Raw genomic sequence first — 23,192 nt, 5'->3', positions numbered from 1 at the left:
AAAGTCTTTGGTGATAGCTATTATATCTTCATATATTTGGCAAAACATTCTTTTTCTTCTTGTTGTTTGGGTGCTCTTCCTCACTTGTTGTCATGGAGACTAGTGGCTAGAAACTAGAGCTAGGTTCATGGTGGTCACGAAATAAGGAAGAGAAACTTATATTTACATAATGCTCATTATGTGCCAGGAACTGGACTAAGTATCCTGTGCTCGTAAAATCTGTGTCCTTGATTTTATTTAATCCACATAAGTCTGGAAGGTTGGTGCTAGTATCTCCAGTTTATAGATGAGGAAACTAAGGCTCAATTAAGTCAAAATGTTTGCCAAAGGTCTCAGAGGTAAGAAGTGGCAGAGATGGGTTTGAAACCTGGATCTGCCTCGTCCCCAAGTTTGAATTTTTCCCATTATACCACACTACTCCAAATCCATTCAGGGTAGGTCTTGATTGAGAAGAACAGGAATCAAGATTCCTGTCACAGAAAGTGTGAGCCTTTAGAAAACTAGAAGCTTTGGGGTCTTTGGGTTAGTGACTGCCGACGAGAATAACAAGGAACATACCCAGTTCTATGCATGCCCTGATAGGTCGTAATCTCTAGCAGGTAGGTAATCTTTCAAAAAGACGCCCTGAGCCAAGATGGCCTCCCAAATAGCCCTTGTTAAAGATGGCGCCTCCGTCAGACGTCCCTCCCTTCATCTCAGCTGGATTCTCTCTCTTTTTTCCTGGAATGAAAAAATGCCCTGCCAGCACTAAGATGTCAGTACAAGTTAGTCGTCTCTTTCCCGTTCTTGTCTAAAGTGGCCAGGGCTTCAGCTACATACTCCAGGACACGGCTTCTTCCCGACTTCACAGAAAACCCACAAACATCAGCTCTCATCAAGATGGAGTGAGCGGAAGTGGGGCGGCTCTGAGTTTGAGTTTGTGGGCGGGCCGAGAGCGACACTTCCGCCCCTCACCAACATGGCTGCGGGCTGCAAGTGCGCATGAGCAGCTGTCTATGGAGCTACCTAGGTCGGGAGAGGGAGAACACAGTTGGAGAAAATCGGCGGCTGAGACGGCCTTGGCCGGTGAGTGTAGGACCGGGCAGAAGTCTGGAAACTGGGTGGACTGGCAAGGCAGGGCAGGTTTGATTTTGTTTCCTTTTTTGTGGTTAGAGAACACTGCTGGGGAGGAAGCCTTTGTTTTGGGCGGGGGGGGGGTGTTGTGCTGGTTCTTTATCTTCTACCCTGCTTTGTGGGCCAAACTCCCTGCCCCCGAGCGCGAGCGTCCCAGCCCTCCTGCGCCGTCCAGCTGCGGGCCGCAGCCGCCAGCACCGGGCGTCTGAGCCCCCTAGTCCCCGATGTCCTTTCCTGCCTCCTCCGCGGAGCAGCTGGGGCGCGGGGCTAGACTGCGGGGCTGCGGGTCACGGCGCAGGCTCCCGGGCTCGCGCCTGGCGGGCGCTCAGCTCCTTAAGCGCCTTCTGGTTGGAGAGCCTGCAGGGAGACGCCTCATTCTCAGGCAAGGTCTAGGCGCCTGACTTCTTTCGGGAGTAGATTTTTTTCCCTTTGTGTCCAGACTTAGCAAGGGCTCTTACTGGGCCCTTCTGGCCTGAGCGTGCCCATCACAACGTCCCATTCCAGTTTCCGTGTCACAGATCCCTAATGCCTAGGAAATGCTTCCGGATGTCCAACTAAGATTTGAATAAGTACCCTGACCCCGTTGCTGGGTGTCCTCAGAGACTGCCCCGGCTGACAGCTGTGGCCAATAGAGATGCCTCCTGTGCCGGGCCCTCTATTTCATTGCCTTCCCCTGCAGTCAGCGCGGCAAGCTTCGCAGGGCATTTCCTCTTCAGGTTTGAAGATGGAAATGTAGGTGGTCCCAAAACACTAGTGTTACTTCCCCTTATCGACTGGGATCTCCTTGCAGCGTTACTTCCTCTGGACGGTTTCGCTTTCAGTTCCTTTTTCAACATTTTCCTCGGACGCGGTCTTTCCAAGGCTTATCCACTGAAAATTTTCCTTGGATAGGAAAGGTTTGGAGGACCTTATGGGTAGAGAATTTCTAAAAATCTTGCCCCTTTTGTGTTGGGATTATCTTATTGCTTTGTACTGTGTAGCTGTTTCTTTCTGGAGGCATGTCTGCCCAGCTCTTTGTTTTTCCTGCCCTCTGGCTGGGTGTCAGGGTCCTAAGGCAGAGCTTGTAGGTGGATTCTTCCCCCTTTGTCTCTTCTTCAGAACCCTGTTTTTTTTTAGTTTTTTAGTTTTTTTTTTTTTCCCCTTCTTGCTGAGGCTCAGTTGATTTGGAGTTGTCATAGCAACATTTTAGCAACTGTGTTGTTCTACAGGAAGGCTTGATGAATAAAATAGAGGGTGCTTGAAGAGGATCCACTTGGGCTTTAGGGTTTCTAACAGATTATATAAATCGGAATACCCCAAAACAAGAATCCTGTCAGTAGAATGGGGCCCAAAGGCCAAGTCTAGTCTTTGTGGTCAGGGACATTCTTCCAGTGGTAGTAGGCTTGAGATTTCCTCTTCCTAGGTTTGAGAACAGAAATGTCTTGGTGGACAATATGTGGCTGAGAAACTGGAAGAAGTATCAGTGTCCATGACACGGTATTTTTTGATGGTGGGGCCAATACATGGCCCTTCCTGATTCCCATGAGGCTGCCATCATGGCAGGTCATAATAGCTTTAATAGTGATCCATTTAGAAATGTGTTGTTGGCTGGGTGCGGTGGCTCATGCCTGTAATCCCAGCACTTTGGGAGGCTGAGGCAGGCGGATCACCTGAGGTCAGGAGTTCCAGACCAACCTGGCCAACATGGTGAAACCCCATCTCTACTGAAAAATACAAAAATTAGCCGGGCATGGTGGTGGGCGTGTATAATCCCAGCTATTCAGGAGGCTGAGGCAGGAGAATCGCTTGAACCCAGGAGACGGAGGTTGTAAGCCGAGATTGTGCCACTGCACTCCAGCCTGGGCAACAGAGCAAGACTGTCTCAAAAAAAAAAAAAAAAAAAAAAAGATAAATGTGTTGTTTCAGCCAGGTGCGGTGGCTCACACCTGTAATCCCAGCACTTTGGGAGGCCGAGGTGGATAGATCACGAGGTCAGGAGTTCGAGACCAGCCGGGCCAACATGGTTTAGTAGAAACCCCGTCTCTACTAAAAATACAAATATTAGCCAGGCGTGGTGGTGTGCACCTGTAATCCCAGCTACTTGGGAGGCTGAGGCAGGAGAATCACTTGAACCCGGGAGACAGAGGTTGCAGTGAGCTGAGATCGCGCCACTACACTCCAGCCTGGGTGACAGAGCGAGACTCTGTCTCGAAAAAAAGCGTTGTTTCTGTCTTCCAGTATAATTATCCCCTCTCTACCAGGAGTTGGAGTGATAATGGAGGGACGAGGAACACTATTTGTAGAGTTGCTTTTTCAGTCACTGTAGGCCAGTCCTCAACATCAGTATGGTGGAGGCTGATTGTCCCCTGCAGATGACTGGGTTATTTTCCTGGCTGTGTGTTCATGGAACCTAAGTTCTAGAACCGGAGATACTGTTCTGTTTCCTAGACTCACTGCAAACTTCATGATTTCTACCAGGACTTAGCACTCAGGCCTGTGAATAGGAGATACAAAGACTTCCAAAAAAGGACCAGTTCCTCGGATGTGCCCCCTCACAGAGAGATGAAGGGGTGAGTGAAGAAGGGGTAGGGTCTGGGATGAAAGATGGGTGGCCTGGAAGAATGCAAAATGGCCAAGAGCACTGCCTCTGGAGTCAGGCAGACCTGGATTCAGGTTCTACTCTATCACTTACTGTGTGATTTGGTTTCTTCATCTATAAAATGGAAGTAGTGCTATCTATCTCATGGTGTTGTTTTTAATATTAAATAAGAGTACATGTGATGTACTTAGCTTAGTGCTTATGTACATAGTAAACAGCAAACACTAGTTGTTATTCTAACCTAACTCAGCTTCTGTTGGGAATGCCAATGAGTTTGCAGCCATATGTTACTGGGCCGGTGAGCTTCTCATTGACTTCTTCCCATACTCTTCCTTTTGTCCTTTCACCACAAACAGGCAGCAGAAAACAGCTGAAACGGAAGAGGGGACAGTGCAGATTCAGGAAGGTGAGTGCTAGAGACGGAACCAAGACTAAGAACCCATCATGGCCTCCCTTCCTCCCCCACCAGACCATCTCCTGTGCATCCTCCTCCTTCAGTGACATGCACGTGGAACGGGGATAGAAAGCCAGTTAACTCACAGACTTTTCTTTTGTTCTTTTAATTCAGGTGCAGTGGCTACTGGGGAAGACCCAACCAGTGTGGCTATTGCCAGCATCCAGTCAGCTGCCACCTTCCCTGACCCCAACGTCAAGTACGTCTTCCGAACTGAGAATGGGGGCCAGGTAAGGGAGGGGGCCAGGTGGCTGCAGGTGTTATTTGGGATTGGGATTGAGGGAGGTAATTGAACATGTCTTGGGGAGACCTGGCTTGGAGGATGAGTTGAAAGAGTGGACTGTTTCAGGGGAGGGGGGTGCTGATACTGCAGTAGAGACTGGTGTGAGGTTAGGTGTATGCTGAAACCTCTGTGTGGGGAGAGAAGGGAGAATGGCTCAATCCGTGTCTCTGAAGGACTTTGTTTTGGGGCCCTATCCAAGGGAAGCTTTATGAGGGGCCCTAGGATTCCCAACACTTAATCTTTTATTCTCTCTTTCCCTTCCTCTGCCTTCCTCTACACTTCTAGGTGATGTACAGGGTGATCCAGGTGTCTGAGGGGCAGCTGGATGGCCAAACTGAGGGAACTGGTGCCATCAGTGGCTACCCTGCCACTCAATCCATGACCCAGGTACAGGGTATGGGCTGGGGAGGTGACTAGAGTTCTGAGAAGTAAGATGAGGAAGGGTATTAGTAGGATGGGGGTGAAGCTAGAAACAGTGAGGCGTCTAGGGCTGCCTTGTCCCAAAGCACTAGGCTCTCCTTTCCTGGATGTTTCTCTCTCTCTCTCTCTCTCTCTCTCTCAGGCGGTGATCCAGGGTGCTTTCACCAGTGATGATGCAGTTGACACGGAGGGGACAGCTGCTGAGACGCACTATACTTACTTCCCCAGCACGGCAGTGGGAGATGGGGCAGGGGGTACCACATCGGGGAGTACAGCTGCTGTTGTTACTACCCAGGGCTCAGAGGCACTGCTGGGGCAGGCGACCCCTCCTGGCACTGGTGAGATACTGCATGAGGATGCTGGCTGAAAGGGCTAGAATAGGCTGTGGGACATGACTGGTAGGCAGTGAGCCTTCACTCATGACTCTTAGTGATCATTAAGATCTGGGCAGGCAGTGAGTCCGGGGCTGCTCTTCTATTAACGTGTTCTTTTTAGAGGAGGGGCCCAGGGTCTTCACCTCAGGGCTTGGTGAGGTTCCTACCCATGTCCTGACAGAACCTACCCTGCATCTTCGCAGGTCAATTCTTTGTGATGATGTCACCACAAGAAGTACTGCAGGGAGGAAGCCAGCGCTCAATTGCCCCTAGGACTCACCCTTATTCCCCGTGAGTGACACTTGTTTCTTCTCAAATTTCGTAAGTGTTTTTTTTGTTTTTTGTTTTTTTTTCTGAGACAGAGTCTCGCTCTGTCACCCAGGCTGGAGTGCAGTGGCGTGATCTCAGCTCACACAACATCTGCCTCCAGGGTTCAAGCGTTTCTCATGCCTCAGCCTCCCAAGTAGCTGGAACTACAGATGTGTACCACCACCCCTGGCTAATTTTTGTATCTGTTTTTGTTTTTTTTTTTTTTTTTTTTTTTTTGAGACGGAGTCTCGCTCTGTCGCCCGGGCTGGAGTGCAGTGGCCGGATCTCAGCTCACTGCAAGCTTCGCCTCCTGGGTTTACGCCATTCTCCTGCCTCAGCCTCCCGCGTAGCTGGGATTACAGGTGCCCGCCAACTCACCCGGCTAGGTTTTTTTTTGTGTGTGTATTTTTTAGTAGAGACGGGGTTTCACCGTGTTAGCCAGGATGGTCTCGATCTCCTGACCTCGTGATCCACCCGTCTCGGCCTCCCAAAGTGCTGGGATTACAGGCTTGAGCCACCGCACCCGGCCTGATTTTTGTATCTTTAGTAGAGACAGGGTTTTATCATGTTGGCCAGGCTGGTCTCAAACTCCTCACCTCAATCCGCCTGCCTCGGCCTCCCAAAATGCTGGGATTACAGGTGTAAGACAACACACCCAGCTACCCATAAGTGGTCCTAGTACCTGCTAAATCTTGTATAATTCCTTAACCCCAAACTCCAATCATGTACTTTTGTCTTCTTACTCTGGCCACCCTGGGCTCTGTTGTCAGGAAGTCAGAAGCTCCCCGGACGACTCGGGATGAGAAACGCAGGGCTCAGCATAATGAAGGTAGGTATGATCTGGGTGGAGCTAGGAGCTGTCTGGTGTGATCTCAGCAGTGATGTCTGAGGGGTGGAGGGTTAGGTAATTTTACCCCGGGACTTGTGGCGAGTTTTCACTGAGTCACCTTGTCCTCCACTTTGCCCCACAGTGGAGCGCCGCCGCCGAGACAAGATCAACAACTGGATCGTGCAGCTCTCCAAGATAATCCCAGACTGCTCCATGGAGAGCACCAAGTCTGGCCAGGTCATGGAAAGACCCTGGTAGTGGGCAGGATGCCTGAATTCTGTCACCTGGTATTGTTTCCAGAAATGGTAGAAAGAGGGGCACACATGACGGTAGTCTTATCTCTCCCTGAGGTTCCTGTATCTCTGGGAGATATTATACCACCTTCCTTAGAGGAAAATGAGGTCCGAAGTAGGAACCTACTTTTGGAAAGCAAGCTGGGTATCTGAAATCCTAGTCCTGATTTTGTTGACCTTATCTTGCAGAGTAAAGGTGGGATTCTATCCAAAGCTTGTGATTATATCCAGGAGCTTCGGCAGAGTAACCACCGCTTGTCTGAAGAACTGCAGGGGCTTGACCAACTGCAGCTGGACAATGACGTGCTTCGACAACAGGTCAGACTCCTACCCCCAGTGCAGCCCTTCTCAGCTCTGCTAGCCACTGACCCAGTTTGACACCCTCTACTTTGTTCTCCATGGAGAGGGCTTCATCTTTTCCCCTTACCAGTGGATGTCTGAATACATTCAGGGGCTTGGTAGTGCCAACTTTACTACCCATTCCTTTACTGCCTCCTTCCCTTGTCAGGTGGAAGATCTTAAAAACAAGAATCTGCTGCTTCGAGCTCAGTTGCGGCACCACGGATTAGAGGTCGTCATCAAGAATGACAGCAACTAACTATGGGGATTCAGGGGCTTTGGGCCCAAGAACTGCAGATAGCCCAGGAGCAACAGCCTAATCCTGTGCCCCTTTCCTTCACTGCCCACTTCTGGCATGGGACAGGGGGAAGTTCAGAAGGTGTGTCCTTGAACTGAGGCCCTGTGATATGGCAGCCTGCAGTGGTGTGAAACACACAATGTGGAGGTGCACTGACAGCCTTGCCCACCCCCACCATGCAACCCCTGGGCCCTTGTGCTCCTCTCGCACAATGCATGTGCTGCCTCCATGCTGGATACTGGACACACTAAACTGGGGGGCTTGTCCTGTACTTGCTTAGAGTGCCCGGCAGAGGTCTGCTGACAGGTGATGCTCTGGCTTGCCCCAGGACTCTGGCACTTCCATTGGTTCTTCCTTTCCCTGGAGCTGAGGTTTAGAGGTGCACCCTGTGGCTCAGGGGAGCAAGCTTACACAAGAAGTGGGGGAAGGGTGTTTAGCAGTGGCTGGTGCCCATGAAGAGGAGATTGGCCAGCGAGAAGCTGAGGCCTATGCAGACGTCTCTGAAGCCAGAGAGAACAACAGGCAGGGGTCCACTTGGGGCCTTCCCCCTTATGGGGGTCTTTTTTTTTTTTTCTTTCCTTTTCCTTTTTTTTTTCTTGAAATTGGGGTGGGGGTTTGTTCAAAGCCACAGTTGTCTGTTTTTCTTCCTTTTGTGGGGCCACAGGCTGGAAGGGAGGGGCATTGCTCTTTGACCAGTAAGGGCTGTGCTAAGTTCAGGGTGGGGTGCTGCTCCTGCACTTATTACCCGGAGACCTGGTACCTGGGCCAGACAGGTCTGTCGTTTTTGGCCCACGCTAGAGAATGTTAAGGGCTTCTGCAGTAGACTGGTGCTAGAGGCGCCGTGAACAGGTGCTGCGGGGGCGGTGCGGGGGGCGGTGCGGGAGGCGGTGCCCTCGCTTCCGGATCCGGTCTCAGCTCCGGGAGCGAGTGGGAGATGCTGCAGGCTACGAGAGGGCGGGCCGGGGCCGCACTCCGGAGACTCGCAGTTGCTGCGCGCACCATGGCTGGAGGTACCTGCGGGGGATGCCTGGGACCGCGGTCCTCTTGGCCCCCTGAGTTGAGGTGTGGCAGGGAGTGGGGTGGGGGAGCGAAGGGGCGTGGTTGAGGGGTCTTGGTGCATACCCTACCAGGGAGGGGCGCTGCCAGGTGAGGGGATACCGTGGCGGCCATGACTCCTAGGCCCCTTCTCCTGAAGGCTGTCGCGCCCCTTCCTCAGCGCCCACGGTCTCGCTCCCTGAACTCCGTTCACTCCTAGCCTCCGGCCGGGCCCGACTCTTCGACGTGCGCTCTCGGGAGGAGGCGGCAGCTGGGACCATCCCAGGGGCGCTCAACATCCCGGGTATAGGGTGGAGAGGGGACGCCCAGGTGGTGGAATAGAGCTGTTCAGGAGGGTCTTTGCCAGTGGGACCTCATTTAGGATGGAATGGGGAAGGCACTGATTATGGGGGTCCTGCATTCCCGGGAGCCAGCCCTCAGCTTCCTAGGAAGGACTGATAGGAGGCGGATCCTGGCATCGGAACTGGCCCATCCAGTTTGAGAAGACAGCAGGTGGAGAGGAGAGGGGCAGACCAGCTTCTCTTGACTTCCCCAAGTCTGGACGCCTGAGGGAGCATCCCGCCCCGCCTCCTCACGGCTTGGGGAGTGGCTCGCATTCAAAAGTCGTTAGTTTCTGGTTCTTGAAATTGGGGTGGGGGTAGGGGATGGCTATCATATGTTGTTTGGGGGCCCCCGGGACCCAGCCTTTCCAGGCCCAGCTTCCGAACCTGAGTGCCAAACTGCCGGCTTTCCCTTCTACCCTCTCCACTCCTCCAGTGTCCGAGTTGGAGAGTGCTCTGCAGATGGAGCCAGCTGCCTTCCAGGCTTTGTACTCTGCTGAGAAGCCAAAGCTGGAAGATGAGCATCTCATTTTCTTCTGTCAGATGGGCAAGCGGGGCCTCCAGGCCATGCAACTGGCCCGGAGTCTTGGATACACTGGGTACGGGGAGGTATGGCTGCTAGCTGGGAGGTGATGGGGACTACCTGTCATTCCTGTCCGTCTCTCACCCTTCTTTATCTCCACAGGGCTCGCAACTACGCTGGGGCCTATAGAGAATGGTTGGAGAAAGAGGGTTAGGCAGGAGGCAGCTTACTGATTGCCACCCCCTGGCCCCTTAATGGCCACCTTAACTAAGGGTGTGAAGGGGCTGACTTGGTGAGTTGGGCAACTCCTTATAGTGTTGTGTACACAAAAGCATCAAATAAAGAACATTTAATCAAAGTATTGGAAGCACTTAATGTGTCAGGTGGACTGAAAACAGTTCTAATCTTTATCTAGACCTCAATTCAGTCCTGGATCATCATTTCTCAGCATTCATCTGCTTCCCCTAGCACTCCCCACATGCAAAATTCTAGCAGTTTCCTGAGAGGCTACAATGTACAGTACTTCTAGAATAGCTGTTTTCAACCCAGAATGCACATCAGAATCAGCAAGTTTTTTTTGTTTGTTTGTTTTATTTTTTAATTCAGAATATGGAGGGTGGAGCCGGAGCATTAGTGGCTTTATGGGCCCCTGGGGTGATTCTTATATGCAGCCAGAAGCAGGTACCACTGCTTTAGAGGTCAGCAAACTATGGCCCCAACTGGCTGGCTGCTGTGAACTTTGGTTATTGTCTATGGCTGCTTTGTCTATGGATTGAGGAGGTGAAAGGGCAATCCCAGGCCTTTGGGTGAGGGAATGGATAGCACCCTTCATCCCTACTGATGTGTCATGCACAGATTACAGGCATGAGGAGCCTTTCCTGTGCCACCAAAACCAGGTTTCGGTTTTTATCAACACTGATCTCTTATACTGGATTTAACAAATTTAATTGGTTGACCAGGTGCAGTGGCTAAGGCCTGTAATCCCAGCACTTTAGGAGGCCGAGGTGGCAGATCACCTGAGGTCAGGAGTTCAAGACCAGCCTGCCCAACATGGTGAAACCCCATCTCTACCAAAAATTAAAAAAGTGTCCGGGTGTGGTAGTGCACACCTGTAGTCTCAGCTACTTGGGAGGCTGAGGCAGGAGAATTGCCTGAACCCAGGAGGTGGAGGTTGCAGTGAGCCGAGATCACGCCACTGCACTCCAGCCTGGGTGACAGAGACAGACTTGGTCTCAAAAAAAACAAAATTTAATTGGTTAAAAAGATGAAATTATGCACGCTTACTGAAACAAAATTCAGCACTACACAGTAGGTATACGACTTCCTTCTAATATAGTGTATAGTTTGATGCACAATACATTTTAAATATTTTTGTGGCAGAGTTTTTACCTCTTAAGTTTGATTTTTGGAAAATGTATTCCTTAATCTGTGGAAGAGAAGATTGAGTCAGAAATGAATCCAGGTTTCTGAGTTTTCATGCCTCTGAAGAACTTTCACACATTTCCTGCATTCCTTGCCTTTCTCTCACGTCCTTTTCTTCCCATCTGCCTTCTCCACTATACCCAGCCCTCATTCATTCATTTATTCATTCATTTTTGAGATGGAGTTTCGCTCTTGTAATCCATCCTGGGATTACAGGCATGCGCCACCATACCTAGCTAATTTTGTATTTTTAGTAGAGACGAGGTTTCACCATGTTGGTCAGGCTGGTCTTGAACTTAGGTGATCCGCCTGCCTCTGCCTCCCAAAGTACTGAGATTACAGGAGTGAGCCACTGCACCTGGCCCCTCCTACATCTTTTATCTCATAGTAGGCACTCCATACACAATGAAATCTGCTATTCATCTGGGCTGTCCAGCTTCCCTGTCACACAGCTATCCTACTTTCTCCCTGGGCTCATCTTGCCACATTACTGTATGAGTTTAGCCAGACATTGTTGAGTTTGGAGATAAAGTTGAAATATATGAAAGAGTCTAACCGAGAGTCTGGCAAATAGTGTCAATTACCCTTTCCCCAAATACCGAAAATGTTTTGGTTTTCAGAAAGGTTGGGAAGTTTCTTCTGGGGCCTTATTTCCTTCTTTGTTTTGTCTTAACTCTTTTAGTCTTATGTTTTCCCCTCCCCAGCTCTTTATTATAATTTGGTTATAGCATTTTATTATTATTGAGGCATAATTTACTTATAATAAAATGCACAATTCTTGCTTGGCCCAGCTTGGTGGTTCATGCCTGTAATCCTAGCACTTTGGGAAGCTGAGGTGGGCGGGTCTCTTGAGGCCAGGAGTTCAAGGCCAGCCTGGCCAACATGGGGAAACCCTGTCTCTACTAAAAATACAAAAATTTGCTGGGCATGGTGGTGTTCGCCTGTAGTCCCAGCTACTCTGGTGGCTGAGGCATAGGCATGAGAATTGCTTGAACCCAGGAGGCAGAAGTTGCAGTGAACCGAGATCACGTCACTGTACTCCAGCCTGGGTGACAGAGCGAGACTCTGTCTCAAAAATAAAAAAAATAAAAAAATAAAATAAAATGCACAATTCTTTTTTTTTCTTTTTTCTTTTTTTTTTTAACCTGTGGTTAGCAGTTTATTTTAGAAAAATAACTCCCCAGTTATCACAGTTTCTTTTTAGTCCATTTTCCATGACAAAAGAAGCTACACAAAATTTAGGGGGAGATACTGTCTTTGCAGACTGACACATTTGCAGAGGGGTCATGAATAATAATGATTTCAAAGCTCCTAGTTTAACTCCTGAATCGGACAAAGAATAAATGACAATATAAGAATGAATTTTGTTTACAATAATATCATAATATAGCATTAATTACAATGCAGTGGTTGTACTTAAATTCACAGTAAAATATTCTTAACCCAAACACCAGACAAACTAAAATCACCAGACTGCTCATGAACTGAAATGATCAGTGCAAGCAGTTGTTGTCTCAGTAATGAAAACCAAAATCGGTAAGGCTTTTCTGGCAGGGAGTCTCTGACATGAACAGGCTCTCTCTCTGTTCAGTGAGGCCCAGGCGCCCTCACTTGGAGTCTTGGCCTTTCATCTAAAAGGGCAGAATGGATCCCCAACTTTTTCAGTTCTTCCATCAGGTACCCATTCTAGTGCATATGCATAAGAATGTCACAGCCCCCCACAAACTCGCCATTAAGGTACACTTGTAGGATAGTGGGCCAGTTGGAATTGTCTTTTTTTTTTTTGAGACAGAGTTTCGCTCTTGTTGCCCAGGCTGGAGTGCAATGGGGCGATCTCAGCTCACTGCAGCCTCTACCTCCCGGGTTCAAGTGATTCTCCTGCCTCAGCTTCCCGAGTAGTTGGGATTACAGGCATGTGTCACCACGCCCTGCTAATTTTGTATTTTTAGTAGAGATTGGATTTCTCTGTGTTGGTCAGGCTGGTCTCGAACTCCCAACCTCAGGTAATCTGCCCACCTCAGCCTCTCAAAGTGCTGGGATTATAGTCGTGAGCCACTGCACCCGACTGGAATAGTCTTTATTTTATTTATTTATTTATTTATTTATTTATTTATTTATGAGTTTCACTCTTGTTGCCCAGGCTGGAGTGCAATCGCACGATCTCAGCTCACCACAACCTCTGCCTCCCGGGTTCAAGTGATTCTCCTGCCTCAGCCTCCCAAGTAGCTGGGATTATGGGCATGCACCACCACACCTGGCTAATTTTGTATCTTTAATAGAGATGGGTTTTCTCCATGCTGGCCAGGCTGGTCTTGAACTCCGGACCTCAGGTGATCTGCCCGCCTTGGCCTCCCAAAGTGCTGGGATTACAGGCGTGAGCCACCGTGCCCAGCCGAAATGCACAATTCTTAAGCATTCAATTCACTGAATTTTGAGTATACTCACTTGTAACCATCACCCTAAACACGATCTCAAACACCGAAATCCCCAGAATATCTCTAGGTGGCCTTTTCTAGTCAATCCCACCCTACCCTCTTTCTAGGTAACCACTTTATCTTTTATCACCATAAAGTGGTTTTTTCGCCAGGTGTGGTGGCTCATGCCTATAATACCAGCACTTCGGGAGGCTGATGCAAGAGGATTGCCTGAAGCAAATAGTTCAAGACCAGCCTGGGTAACATAGTGTGACCTTGTCTCTACAAAAAATACAAAAATTAGCTGGGTGTGGTGGTGCACACCTGTAGTCCCAGCTACTTAGGAGGCTGAGGCAGGAGGCTTGCTTGAGACTGGGAGGTTGAGACTGCAGTGAGCCATGATTATGCACTACACTCCAGCTTGTGTGACAGAGTGAGATCCTGTCTCAAAAAAAAAAAAAAAAGGTAGCTCTCAAGCCCCCTTCTTGGCCTGTCAACTTAGACCATTTGCTTTCTTCAGTTTTTCTTTTGTTTGTTTGTTTCCTTTTTTTTTTTTTTTTTTTGAGACCAAGTCTGGCTCTGTCACCCAGGCTGGAGTGCTGTGGTACAATCTCGGCTCACTGCAAGCTCTGCCTCCCGGGTTCGAGTTATTCTCCTGCCTCAGTCTCCTGAGTAGCTGGGACTACAGATGCCCACCACCACGCCCAGCTGATTTTTGTATTTTTAGTAGTGATGGGGTTTCACCATATTGGCCAGACTGGTTTCGAACTCCTGACCTTGTGATCCACCTGCCTTGGTCTCCCAAAGTGCTGGGATTACAGGCGTGAGCCACCACGCCCGGCTGCTTTCTTCAGTTTTATAACTGATGAGGTTTAGAGAGAATCCTGGAAATAAACAGACCTGGCTCATTACATAACTATGCCCTCTGGCTTGATCAACGTTAAGAGAACATTCCTCTTTCTCCTTCATTAGCTGTTTGGTTCATAACCCTGATAGGCTGTTCCAAGTGATTACCTTGCCCTTTAAAATTCTCTTTCCCTTTCCTCACAACTATTTCAGCAGGTGAGGTTGAAGTCCTGGAGTTTACCAGCTATATGCACTTCTCTTGCCTTACACCTTCCTTTTCATATTAAATTAAACTCTGCCCTTTCATCCTATGTTGTCTATCCCAGGTTTATATTTACCACAAACTTGTGTCATCATTTTTATTACACCACATTTTTGTTGTTCGTTTGTTTGTCTCTACTAATTGATTGTGAGCGTCTCAAAGGCAGGGCCTGGCTTTCACTTTCTTACCTCCAGTGCCTCAAACATGACTTCTCAGTAGGTGTCTGCTGAGCCTCACTAGCCTTCCGACCTTCAGAATCTTCTAATTTCAGCGTTTCTGAAGAATCACTGCCTGCCTGATCTTAAAATAACATTTTTATCTTATCAGTCAGAATTGATCATTTATAATAGGTCCTTGTTGTCTAGTGGCTCAAGCACTTGTCTCAGCCTGGCCTTTTGAGCAATCTGTAGTCTAGATCTGGTGCCACTTTGCCTTTCCAAACTTATCTTCCAGTGGCTGCTCCCCACAAGCTGGTTTTCTTCGTGTCCTAAGTAGGCCTTACTCCTTCCTGACGCTGGCCTTTACGTGCCATTTTCCCTGTTTGGGAAGTTTCCAGTCTCCTTTGTACCATTCTGAATTTCACAAGAATTAGAAGAAGGTTTTTGGCATAAGACTTGTTGTTCTCATCAAGATGGCTTTTAAACTGAAGGAGAGGGGAGAACAATAACGAGATAAAATTATATAACTGAATTCCGTGAAGGACATAAGACATGGGAAAAATAAAGTATGTACCTCTGTTGTAGCACTTACCACATTGCATGGCTCTTCCCACTGTAGACTAAGCTTTCTAGACCAGCTTATTGAAGTGGGTGGGGAGTGGGGTGAGGGGGAGCAAAATAGCCTGAGCTCTCTAAGAGGATGGACTGTTTATTATTGTATGGACAACAGTGAAACTATAACCTGGCATATGAAAGGTGAGTACCTTCATATGAGTAGTAGGAAAATATATACTGTATGATTTGAATCATTTAAAATGTGTTGAAATTTGCTTTATGGCCAGTTTTTGTAAATAGTCACTGAACACTTGAAAAGAAGATGTATTCTGCAGCTTTTGGGTGCAGTGTTCTATATATGTCAGTTAGGTCCAATTTACTAGTTATGTTGTTCAAATCTATCTCTCCTTTTTTTTTTTTTTTGCCTTCCTTCTCTCTTCCCTCTCCTCCCCTCACCTTCCCTTTTCTTCCCTTTTTCTTTGTTTCTCTTTTTTTTTTTTTTTTTGAGACGGAGTCTCACTTTGTCACCCAGGCTGGGGAGCAGTGGCCAGATCTCAGCTCACTGCAAGCTCCGCCTCCCAGGTTCACGCCATTCTCCTGCCTCCGCCTCCCAAGTAGCTGGGACTACAGGCACCCACCAACTTGCCCGGCTAGTTTTTTTTTTGTATTTTTTAGTAGAGACGGGGTTTCACCGTGTTAGCCAGGATGGTCTCGATCTCCTGACGTCGTGATCCACCCGTCTCGGCCTCCCAAAGTGTTGGGATTACAGGCATGAGCCACTGCACCTGGCCCAAATCTATATCTCTACTGTTTTTTTCTGCTTGTTCTATCAGTTACTTACAGAGGTGTATTTAAATCTCTCACTATGATTTGGATTTGTCCATTTTTCTTTTTAGTTCTGCCGGTTTTACTTTACATATTTTGGAGACTATGTTATTTGATGTATACAAATTTAGAATTGTTATGCTTCCCTCCTGGATTGATCCCTTTCTCACTGTGTCCCTCTTTATCCCTGGGGATGCTTCCTACCTTCAAATCCATTTTATCTGATATTAGTACAACTATACCACTTCAATTTTGGTTAGTATTTACATGAGAAATAATAGATCATGCCTCCTTGAAATTCATATTAACCAAAGGAAAAAGAAAAAAACACTAAGCACAGTTAGACACAAGAAGTAGACTACAGGAAAACAGATTTTTAAAATTCAAAGAAAATACATGTTGAGCTCATGGCCAGAGACTTTAAAGTGAAGATAAGCCAAGAAAATAGAAAGTCCTAAGAAACTAGGTCTGATGGTATTTCCCAATAAGAAATCCTCCCAGCTCATTCTGCTAGCATTTCTATTCCTAATCATATTCTTGAACCTATCAAGTCCTTCAATTAATTTACCTTACCAAATTTTTACAACTTATTACTTTCCTCATGCCCATATTTTCCTCCTAATTCAGTTTAGACTCTATACATGATTCGTAATTGTCATCGTTCCTTTGCATAACTAGGAATATACTTATCAAGAAAGTTCAAGACCTGTATGAAGAAAATGGTAAAAATACAATAAAAAGACCTAAAATTAGACTTGTAAAAATGAAAAGACTTGGCTGGGTGCGGTGGCTCATGCCTGTAATCCCAGCACTCTGGGAGGCTGAGGCGGTTGGATCACTTGAGGTCAGGAGTTCAAGACCAGCCTGGCCAACATGGTGAAACCCTGTCTCTACTGAAAATACAAAAATTGGCCAGTCGTGGTGGTGCATGTCTGTAATCCCAGCTACTAGGGAGGCTGAGGCAAAAGAATTGCTTGAACCCAGGAGGCGGAGGTTGCAGTGACCTGAGATCGTGCCACTACACTCCAGCCTGGGTGACAAAGCGAGACTCTATCTCAAAAAAAAGAAAAAAAAGGTTCTTGGATAGGAAAACTCAACTTTGTAAATATATCATGATGTTTAGTTGAAAACAAGAATAACCAGAAAAGCTTGAAAAAGAACATCAACGAGGGGCAGCAAGCCCCACCAGCTATTCATATATATCAAGCTTGTCCAACCCACGGCCTGTGGGCCACACGTGGCCCGGGACAGCTTTGAATACAGCCCAACACAAATTCATAAACTTTCTTAAAACATTATAAGATTTGTGTGTGTGTGTGTGTGTGTATGTGTTTTGAGACAGTCTCACTCTGTCACCCAGGCTGGAGTGCAGTGGCACAATCTTGGCTCATTGCAACCTCTGTTCCTTGGATTCAAGTGATTCTCCTGCTTCAGCCTCCCGAATAGCTGGGACTCCAGGCACTTGCCACAATGCCCAGCTAATTTTTGTATTTTAGTAGGGACAAGGTTTCTCCATTTTGGCCAAACTGGTCTCAAACTCCTGACCTCAAATAATCCACCTGCCTTGGCCTCCCAGAATGCTGGGATCACAGGCATGAGCCACTGCGCCCAGCTGGTGTTAGTGTATTTTATGTGTAGCCCAAGACAATTCTTCTTCCAGTGTGGCCCAGGGAAGCCAAAAGATTTGACTCCCCTGAATATATGATTCATTAGCTGGACTTCGTGGTACACCACTCTAGTCCCAGTTACTCAGAAGGCTGAGGTGGGAGGATTGCTTGGGACCGGGAGTTTGAGGCTTGCCTGGACAATGTAATGAGATAAATAAATAAATGAATAAATAAATAAATGAATGCCTCTAAATAAATAAATGAATGAAATGAAATAAATTCTTAGTAATTAAAACAATGTGAATGGATATACAGATGGGTTTTGTACCCCATACTGTATACTAAGATAAATTTCAAATGGATGGAAGATTGAAAGTAAAAAATGTCAGCTGGGCATGGTGGCTCATGCCTGTAATCTCAGCACTTTGGGAGGCCGAGGTGGGCGGATCACCTGAAGTCAGGAGTTCGAGACCAGCCTGACCAACATGGAGAAACTTTGTCTCTACTAAAAAAATACAAAATTAGCTGGGGGTGGTGGCTTATGCCTGTAATCCCATCTACTCAGGAAGTTGAAGCAGGAGAATTGCTTGAACCCGGGAGGTGGAGGGGTGGGCCGAGATCGCACCATTGCACTCCAGCCTGGGCAACAAGAGCAAAACTTCGTCTCAAAAAAAAAAAAAAAAAAAAAAAAAAAAGCCAGGTGCGGTGGCTTATGCACTTTGGGAGGCTGAGATGGGTGGATTATGAGGTCAGGAGGTTGAGACCATCCTGGCTAACATGGTGAAACCCCATCTCTACTAAAAATACAGAAAATTAGCCAGGTGTTGGCTGGGCACAGTGGCTCAGGCCTGTAATCCCAGCACTTTGGGAGGTTGAAGCAGGTGGATCACGAGGTCAGGAGATCGAGACTATCCTGGAAAACATGGTGAAACTCGGTCTCTACTAAAAATAGAAAATTTATCCGAGCATGGTGGTGCACGCCTGTAATCCTAGCTACTTGGGAGCCTGAGGCAGGAGAATTGCTTGAACCTGGGAGGTGGAGATTGCAGTGAGCTGATATCCCACCACTGCACTCCAGCCTGGGTGACAGAATGAGACTCTGTCTCAAAAAAAAAAAAAAAAAAAAAAAAGCCAGGCGTGGTGGTGGGCACCTGTAGTCCCAGCTACTTGGGAGGCTGAGGCAGGAGAATGGCATGAACCTGGGAGGCGGAGCTTGCAGTGAGCTGAGACCGTGCCACTGCACTCCAGCCTGGGCAACAGAGTGAGACTCCATCTCAAAAAAAAAAAAAAAAAAGCAAAAAATGTAAACTATTAAGAAGAAGACCTCTGGTATGGATGGTTTGGCTGTGTTGCCACCAAAATCTCGTGTTGAATTGTAGCTCCCATAATTACCACATGTTGTAAGAGGGACCTGGTGGGAGAAAATTGAATCATGGGGACAGGTCTTTCCTATGCTATTCTCATGATAGTGAATATGTCTTACAAGATCTGATGCTTTTATAAAGTGTAGTTTGCCTACACAAGCTCTCTTGCCTGTTGCCATGTAAGATGTGACTTTGTTCCTCATTCGCTTTCTGCCATGATTGTGAGACTTCCCCAGCCATGTGGAACTGTGAGTCAATTAAACCTCTTTCCTTTATAAATTACCCAATCTCAGGTATGTCTTTATTAGCAGCATGAGAACAAACTAGTACAAACTCTTTCATTACCTTAAAGTGGTGAAAATATTTCTAACTATGACTCAAAATTTAAAAGCCATAAAAGGCTGATAAAGAACAAAACAAACAAGCCAAAGCCTTCTGCATGGGAAACACACGTCCACAGAAGTCAAGCCAAAAGAGAAACAACAAACTGGGGAAATCAATTCAGAGCATACGCAAATAGCTAATTCCTTGGATATATAAAGAACATGTACAAATGGATCAGGAAAAAACAACTATCCTAATTAAAAAATGAGCAAAGCATATGAAGGGACAATTCACAGAATACAACTGGGTCTTTTTTTTTTTTTTTTGGAGAGACAGTCTTGCTCTGTCACCTGGGCTGGAGCGCAGTGGCACGATCTTGGCTCACTGCAACCTCCACCTCCCGGGTTCAAGCGATTCTCCTGCCTCAGCTTCTCAAGTAGCTGGAACTACAGGCATGCACCACCATGCCCAGCTAATTTTTGTAGTTTTTAGTAGAGAGAGGGTTTTACTATATGTTGGCCAGGGCTGGTCCCCGAACTCCTGACCTCAGGTGATCCACCTGCCTCTGCCTCCCAAAGTGCCAGGATTCACAGGCGCTGAGCCACTGCACCTCGACACAACTGGCTCTTAACTCCAGGAGATGCCTTGTGTCACTTGGTAGGCCAAGAGATATGCACTTTTTTTTTCTCCTGAGACAGAGTCTCCTCTGTCACTCCAGGCTGGAGTGCAGGGCACACCAGCTCACTGCAACCTCCTCCTCCCAGGTTCAAGTGATTCTCCCGCCTCAGCCTAAAGTACCTTGGACTACAGGCGCCCACCACTATGCCTGGCTAAGTTTCTTTGTACTTTTAGTAGAGAGGGTTTCAGGGGCCTTATATATTGGCCAGGCTGGTCTCGAACTCCTGATGTTGTGGATTCGGGCCTGCCTCGCCTCCCAAAGTGCTGGGGTTGCATGGAGCCACCGCCCGGCCTCTAAATACAATTCCCCAGTGTATATCCTTTTTTTTTTGAGACAAATTGTCACTCTGTAACCCAGGCTGGAGTGTAGTGGTGCTATCTCTGCTTACTGTAACCTCCGTCTCCCGGGTTCAAGTGATTCTTGTGCCTCAGCCTCCCGAGTAGCTGAGATTACAGGCGTGAGCTACCACGCCCAGCTAATTATATATTTTTAGTAGAGAGGGGGTTTCACCTTGTTGGTCAGGCTGGTCTTGAATTCAGGTGATCCGCTTGGCCTGGCCTCCCAAAGTGCTGCGATTATAGGTGTGAACCACTGAGCCCAGCCACTAGTGTGTACCTTCAGTCTCCACTTCTCCCTACTCTCTAGATTTCCTAAACTTCTTTTTCCCTCTGCACTCTTAGCTAATGAGTTTACCTCTGAAGAAATCAAAGAAATTGCCATTATCTTCTCACCAACAAATCTACAAGCTGTACCACATGCTTCTCTTGTTATGATAGGTGGTTTTCTCTGCTTTAACCCTCAGCTTGAGCTCAGGATGCCATCTCTTCTCTCCTCTATTACTTGATACCACAACTGTTCTTCCCCCACCCGCTTTTTGAGAGAAGGTCTTGCTTTGTCACCCAGGCTGGAATGCAGTGGAGGCTCACTGCAACCTCCACCTCCCAGGCTCCCACCTCAACCTCTGGAGTAGCTGGGACCACAGGCACTGCCATGCCCAGCTAATTTTTTAATTTTTATTTTTTTTGTAGAGACAGGGGTCTCTCTCTGTTGCCCAGGCTGGTCTAGAACTCCTGGGCTCAAGTGATACACCTGCCTTGGCCTCCCAAAGCACTGGGATTATAGGCATGAGCCACTGTGCCTAGCCTCTCTTTTCCACACATGATTAATTTCTTGCTCTTTACTGGATCATTGCTATTAACATACAAGCATTTCCATCTAAACAAAATACCTACTCTGCATTTATTCAACATGTCTTACAGCTGTTGCTCCTTTTCTCTGCTGGCCTTCTCTGCAAAATTTCTATTGAACTGTCTATAGTCACAGTCTACTTTTTTGTGTGTGGGGCTGTTGAATAATTCCTTCCATAATTTTCTACTTTGCAGACAAACTCATCAGTCTGTAGTTTACAAATCTGCTTTTTTGAAAGACTATAGAAAACAAATGTCGGCCGGGCGCGGTGGTTCAAGCCTGTAATCCCAGCACTTTGGGAGGCCGAGACGGGCGGATCACGAGGTCAGGAGATCGAGACCATCCTGGCTAACACGGTGAAACCCCGTCTCTACTATAAAATACAAAAAACTAGCCGGGCGAAGTGGCGGGCGCCTGTGGTCCCAGCTACTCGGGAGGCTGAGGCAGAAGAATGGCGTGAACCCGGGAGGCGGAGCTTGCAGTGAGCTGAGATCTGGCCACCGCACTCCAGCCTGGGCTACAAAACCAAAAAAAACCATAAAAAAAAAAAAAAAAAAAAAAAAAAAAAAAAGAAAACAAATGTCAATGACAACGAAATTGTAACATTTATTATACATTTAAGCAACTTTATGGGAAAAAGAATCTGATGAACATCAAATTACTTGCATGCTCTAAAATACCTTCATGCTTTGTAAATGTATACACAGATGTTTTATATAGTATTAACTGAGGTGCACACGATTTGTATTTACTTTTTTCATTTTAGTTATTAACATTATTTCATGTATACTTGTCCATTATTAATATTTTCAAAACATAAAATATAAAATTGAACAGAGATAAACAAAAAAGGTACTTTGGTTAAGAAAGAAATGCGGCTGGGCGCGGTGGCTTACGCCTGTAATCCCAGCACTTTGGGAGGCCGAGTCGGGTGGATCACCTGAGGTCGGGAGTTCGAGACCAGCTTGGCCAACATGGAGAAACCCCCTCTACTAAAAATACAAAATTAGCAGGGCATGGTTGCCTATAATCCCAGCTACTTGGGAGGCTGAGGCAGAAGAATCGCTTGAACCCGGGAGGCAGAGATTGCAGTGAGCCAAGATTGCGCCATTTCATTCCAGCCTGGGCAACAAGAGGAAAACTCCATCTAAAAAAAAAAAAAAAAAAAAAAAAAAAAAATGCATAAGTATAGGATGTGGGAGACCCAATTTAATAGTATTTCAGGTGAAAATAAAAGGTTTACCCATTTTAGTATACTGTAAATGGAATATAACTCAATAGTGTAACATGGCTATTATTATATTTGTGAATGCATGCTTTTTAAATTTATTTATATTTATTTTTATATTTTTAAGAGGCAGGGTCTTTCTTGTTCCTTTGCCCAGGCAGGAGTACAGTGGTGCAATCAGAGCTTACTGCAGGTTCGAACTCCTGGGCACAAGTGATTCTCTTGTCTCAGCCTCCAGAGTAGAGGATTACAGGTTACACCACCATACCCAGCTAATTTTTTATTTAAAAAAAATTTTAAATTTAATTTTCTGGCTGGGCATGGTGGTTCACGCCTATAATCCCTTCACTTTGGAAGGCTGAGGTGGGAGGATCACTTGAGCTCAGGAGTTCAAGACTAGCCTGGGCTATACAGCAAGACATCGTGTATACAAAACAAAACAAAAATGAAAGAAAAGAAAGAAAGGAAGGAAGGAAGGAAAGAAGGAAAAGAAAGAAAAAAAAATAGCAGGATGTGGCAACGCGTGTGGTCCCATCTACTCAGGAGACTGAGGTGGGAGGATTGCTTGAGCCCAGGAGGTGGAGGCTTCTGCAAGCCATGATTGCACCACTGCACTCTAGCCTGGGCAACAGAGCAAGACCCTGTTTCAAAAATAAAATAAATAAATAAAGGCTGGGCACGGTGACTTATGCCTGTAATCCCAGCACTTTGGGAGGCTGAGGTGGGAGAATCACTTGAGCTTAGGAGTTCAAGACTAGCCTGGGCTATACAGCAAGACATCGTGTATACAAAACAAAACAAAAATGAAAGAAAAGAAAGAAAGGAAGGAAGGAAGGAAAGAAGGAAAAGAAAGAAAAAAAAATAGCAGGATGTGGCAATGCCTGTGGTCCCATCTACTCAGGAGACTGAGGTGGGAGGATTGCTTGAGCCGAGGAGGTGGAGGTTTCTGCAAGCCATGATTGCACCACTGCACTCTAGCCTGGGCAACAGAGCAAGAGCGTTTCAAAAATAAAATAAATAAATAAAGGCTGGGCACGGTGGCTCATGCCTGTAATCCCAGCAGTCTGGGAGGCTGAGGCGGGCGGATCACCTGAGGTCGGGAGTTTGAGACCAGCCTGACCAATATGGAGA

The 23,192-nt window shown here is 47.1% G+C and overlaps 2 protein-coding genes across 8 annotated transcripts; both read left to right on the top strand.

Moving 5' to 3' along the window:
• The first annotated feature begins 99 nt into the window (after positions 1–99).
• Positions 100–7,882, top strand: USF1 (upstream transcription factor 1). 5 transcript variants are annotated; one of them, XM_009185042.4, is made up of 11 exons: positions 100–1,065; positions 3,541–3,662; positions 4,048–4,097; positions 4,260–4,375; positions 4,714–4,815; positions 4,991–5,186; positions 5,426–5,513; positions 6,302–6,360; positions 6,503–6,597; positions 6,843–6,971; positions 7,162–7,882. In XM_009185042.4, the coding sequence occupies exons 1-11, from the start codon at positions 982–984 to the stop codon at positions 7,249–7,251; spliced, it is 1,131 nt and encodes a 376-aa protein (XP_009183306.1). In that variant the 5' UTR covers positions 100–981; the 3' UTR covers positions 7,252–7,882. The 5 variants fall into 5 exon arrangements, with proteins under 5 accessions (XP_009183306.1, XP_003892991.1, XP_009183319.1 ...); XM_003892942.5 differs by having other exon boundaries at positions 3,571–3,662; positions 7,162–7,873; XM_009185055.3 differs by having other exon boundaries at positions 943–1,065; positions 3,571–3,662; positions 4,260–4,344.
• Positions 7,883–7,911: 29 nt separating this feature from the next.
• On the top strand, positions 7,912–9,547 carry TSTD1 (thiosulfate sulfurtransferase like domain containing 1). Of its 3 annotated transcripts, none has more exons than XM_009185018.4 (4): positions 7,912–8,300; positions 8,507–8,629; positions 9,103–9,275; positions 9,352–9,438. In XM_009185018.4, the coding sequence occupies exons 1-4, from the start codon at positions 8,225–8,227 to the stop codon at positions 9,376–9,378; spliced, it is 399 nt and encodes a 132-aa protein (XP_009183282.1). In that variant the 5' UTR covers positions 7,912–8,224; the 3' UTR covers positions 9,379–9,438. The 3 variants fall into 3 exon arrangements, with proteins under 3 accessions (XP_009183282.1, XP_009183275.1, XP_009183288.1); XM_009185011.4 differs by having other exon boundaries at positions 7,920–8,300; positions 9,103–9,265; positions 9,352–9,547; XM_009185024.2 differs by lacking the exon at positions 8,507–8,629 and having other exon boundaries at positions 8,178–8,300; positions 9,103–9,265; positions 9,352–9,547.
• Positions 9,548–23,192: the final 13,645 nt, after the last annotated feature.

The sequence above is a fragment of the Papio anubis genome, chromosome 1 (genome assembly GCF_008728515.1).
Source record: "Papio anubis isolate 15944 chromosome 1, Panubis1.0, whole genome shotgun sequence".
Lineage (NCBI taxonomy): Eukaryota > Metazoa > Chordata > Mammalia > Primates > Cercopithecidae > Papio > Papio anubis.
The sequence above is the reverse complement of the archived record's forward strand: the minus strand, read 5'-3'. Positions and strand labels throughout refer to the sequence as shown.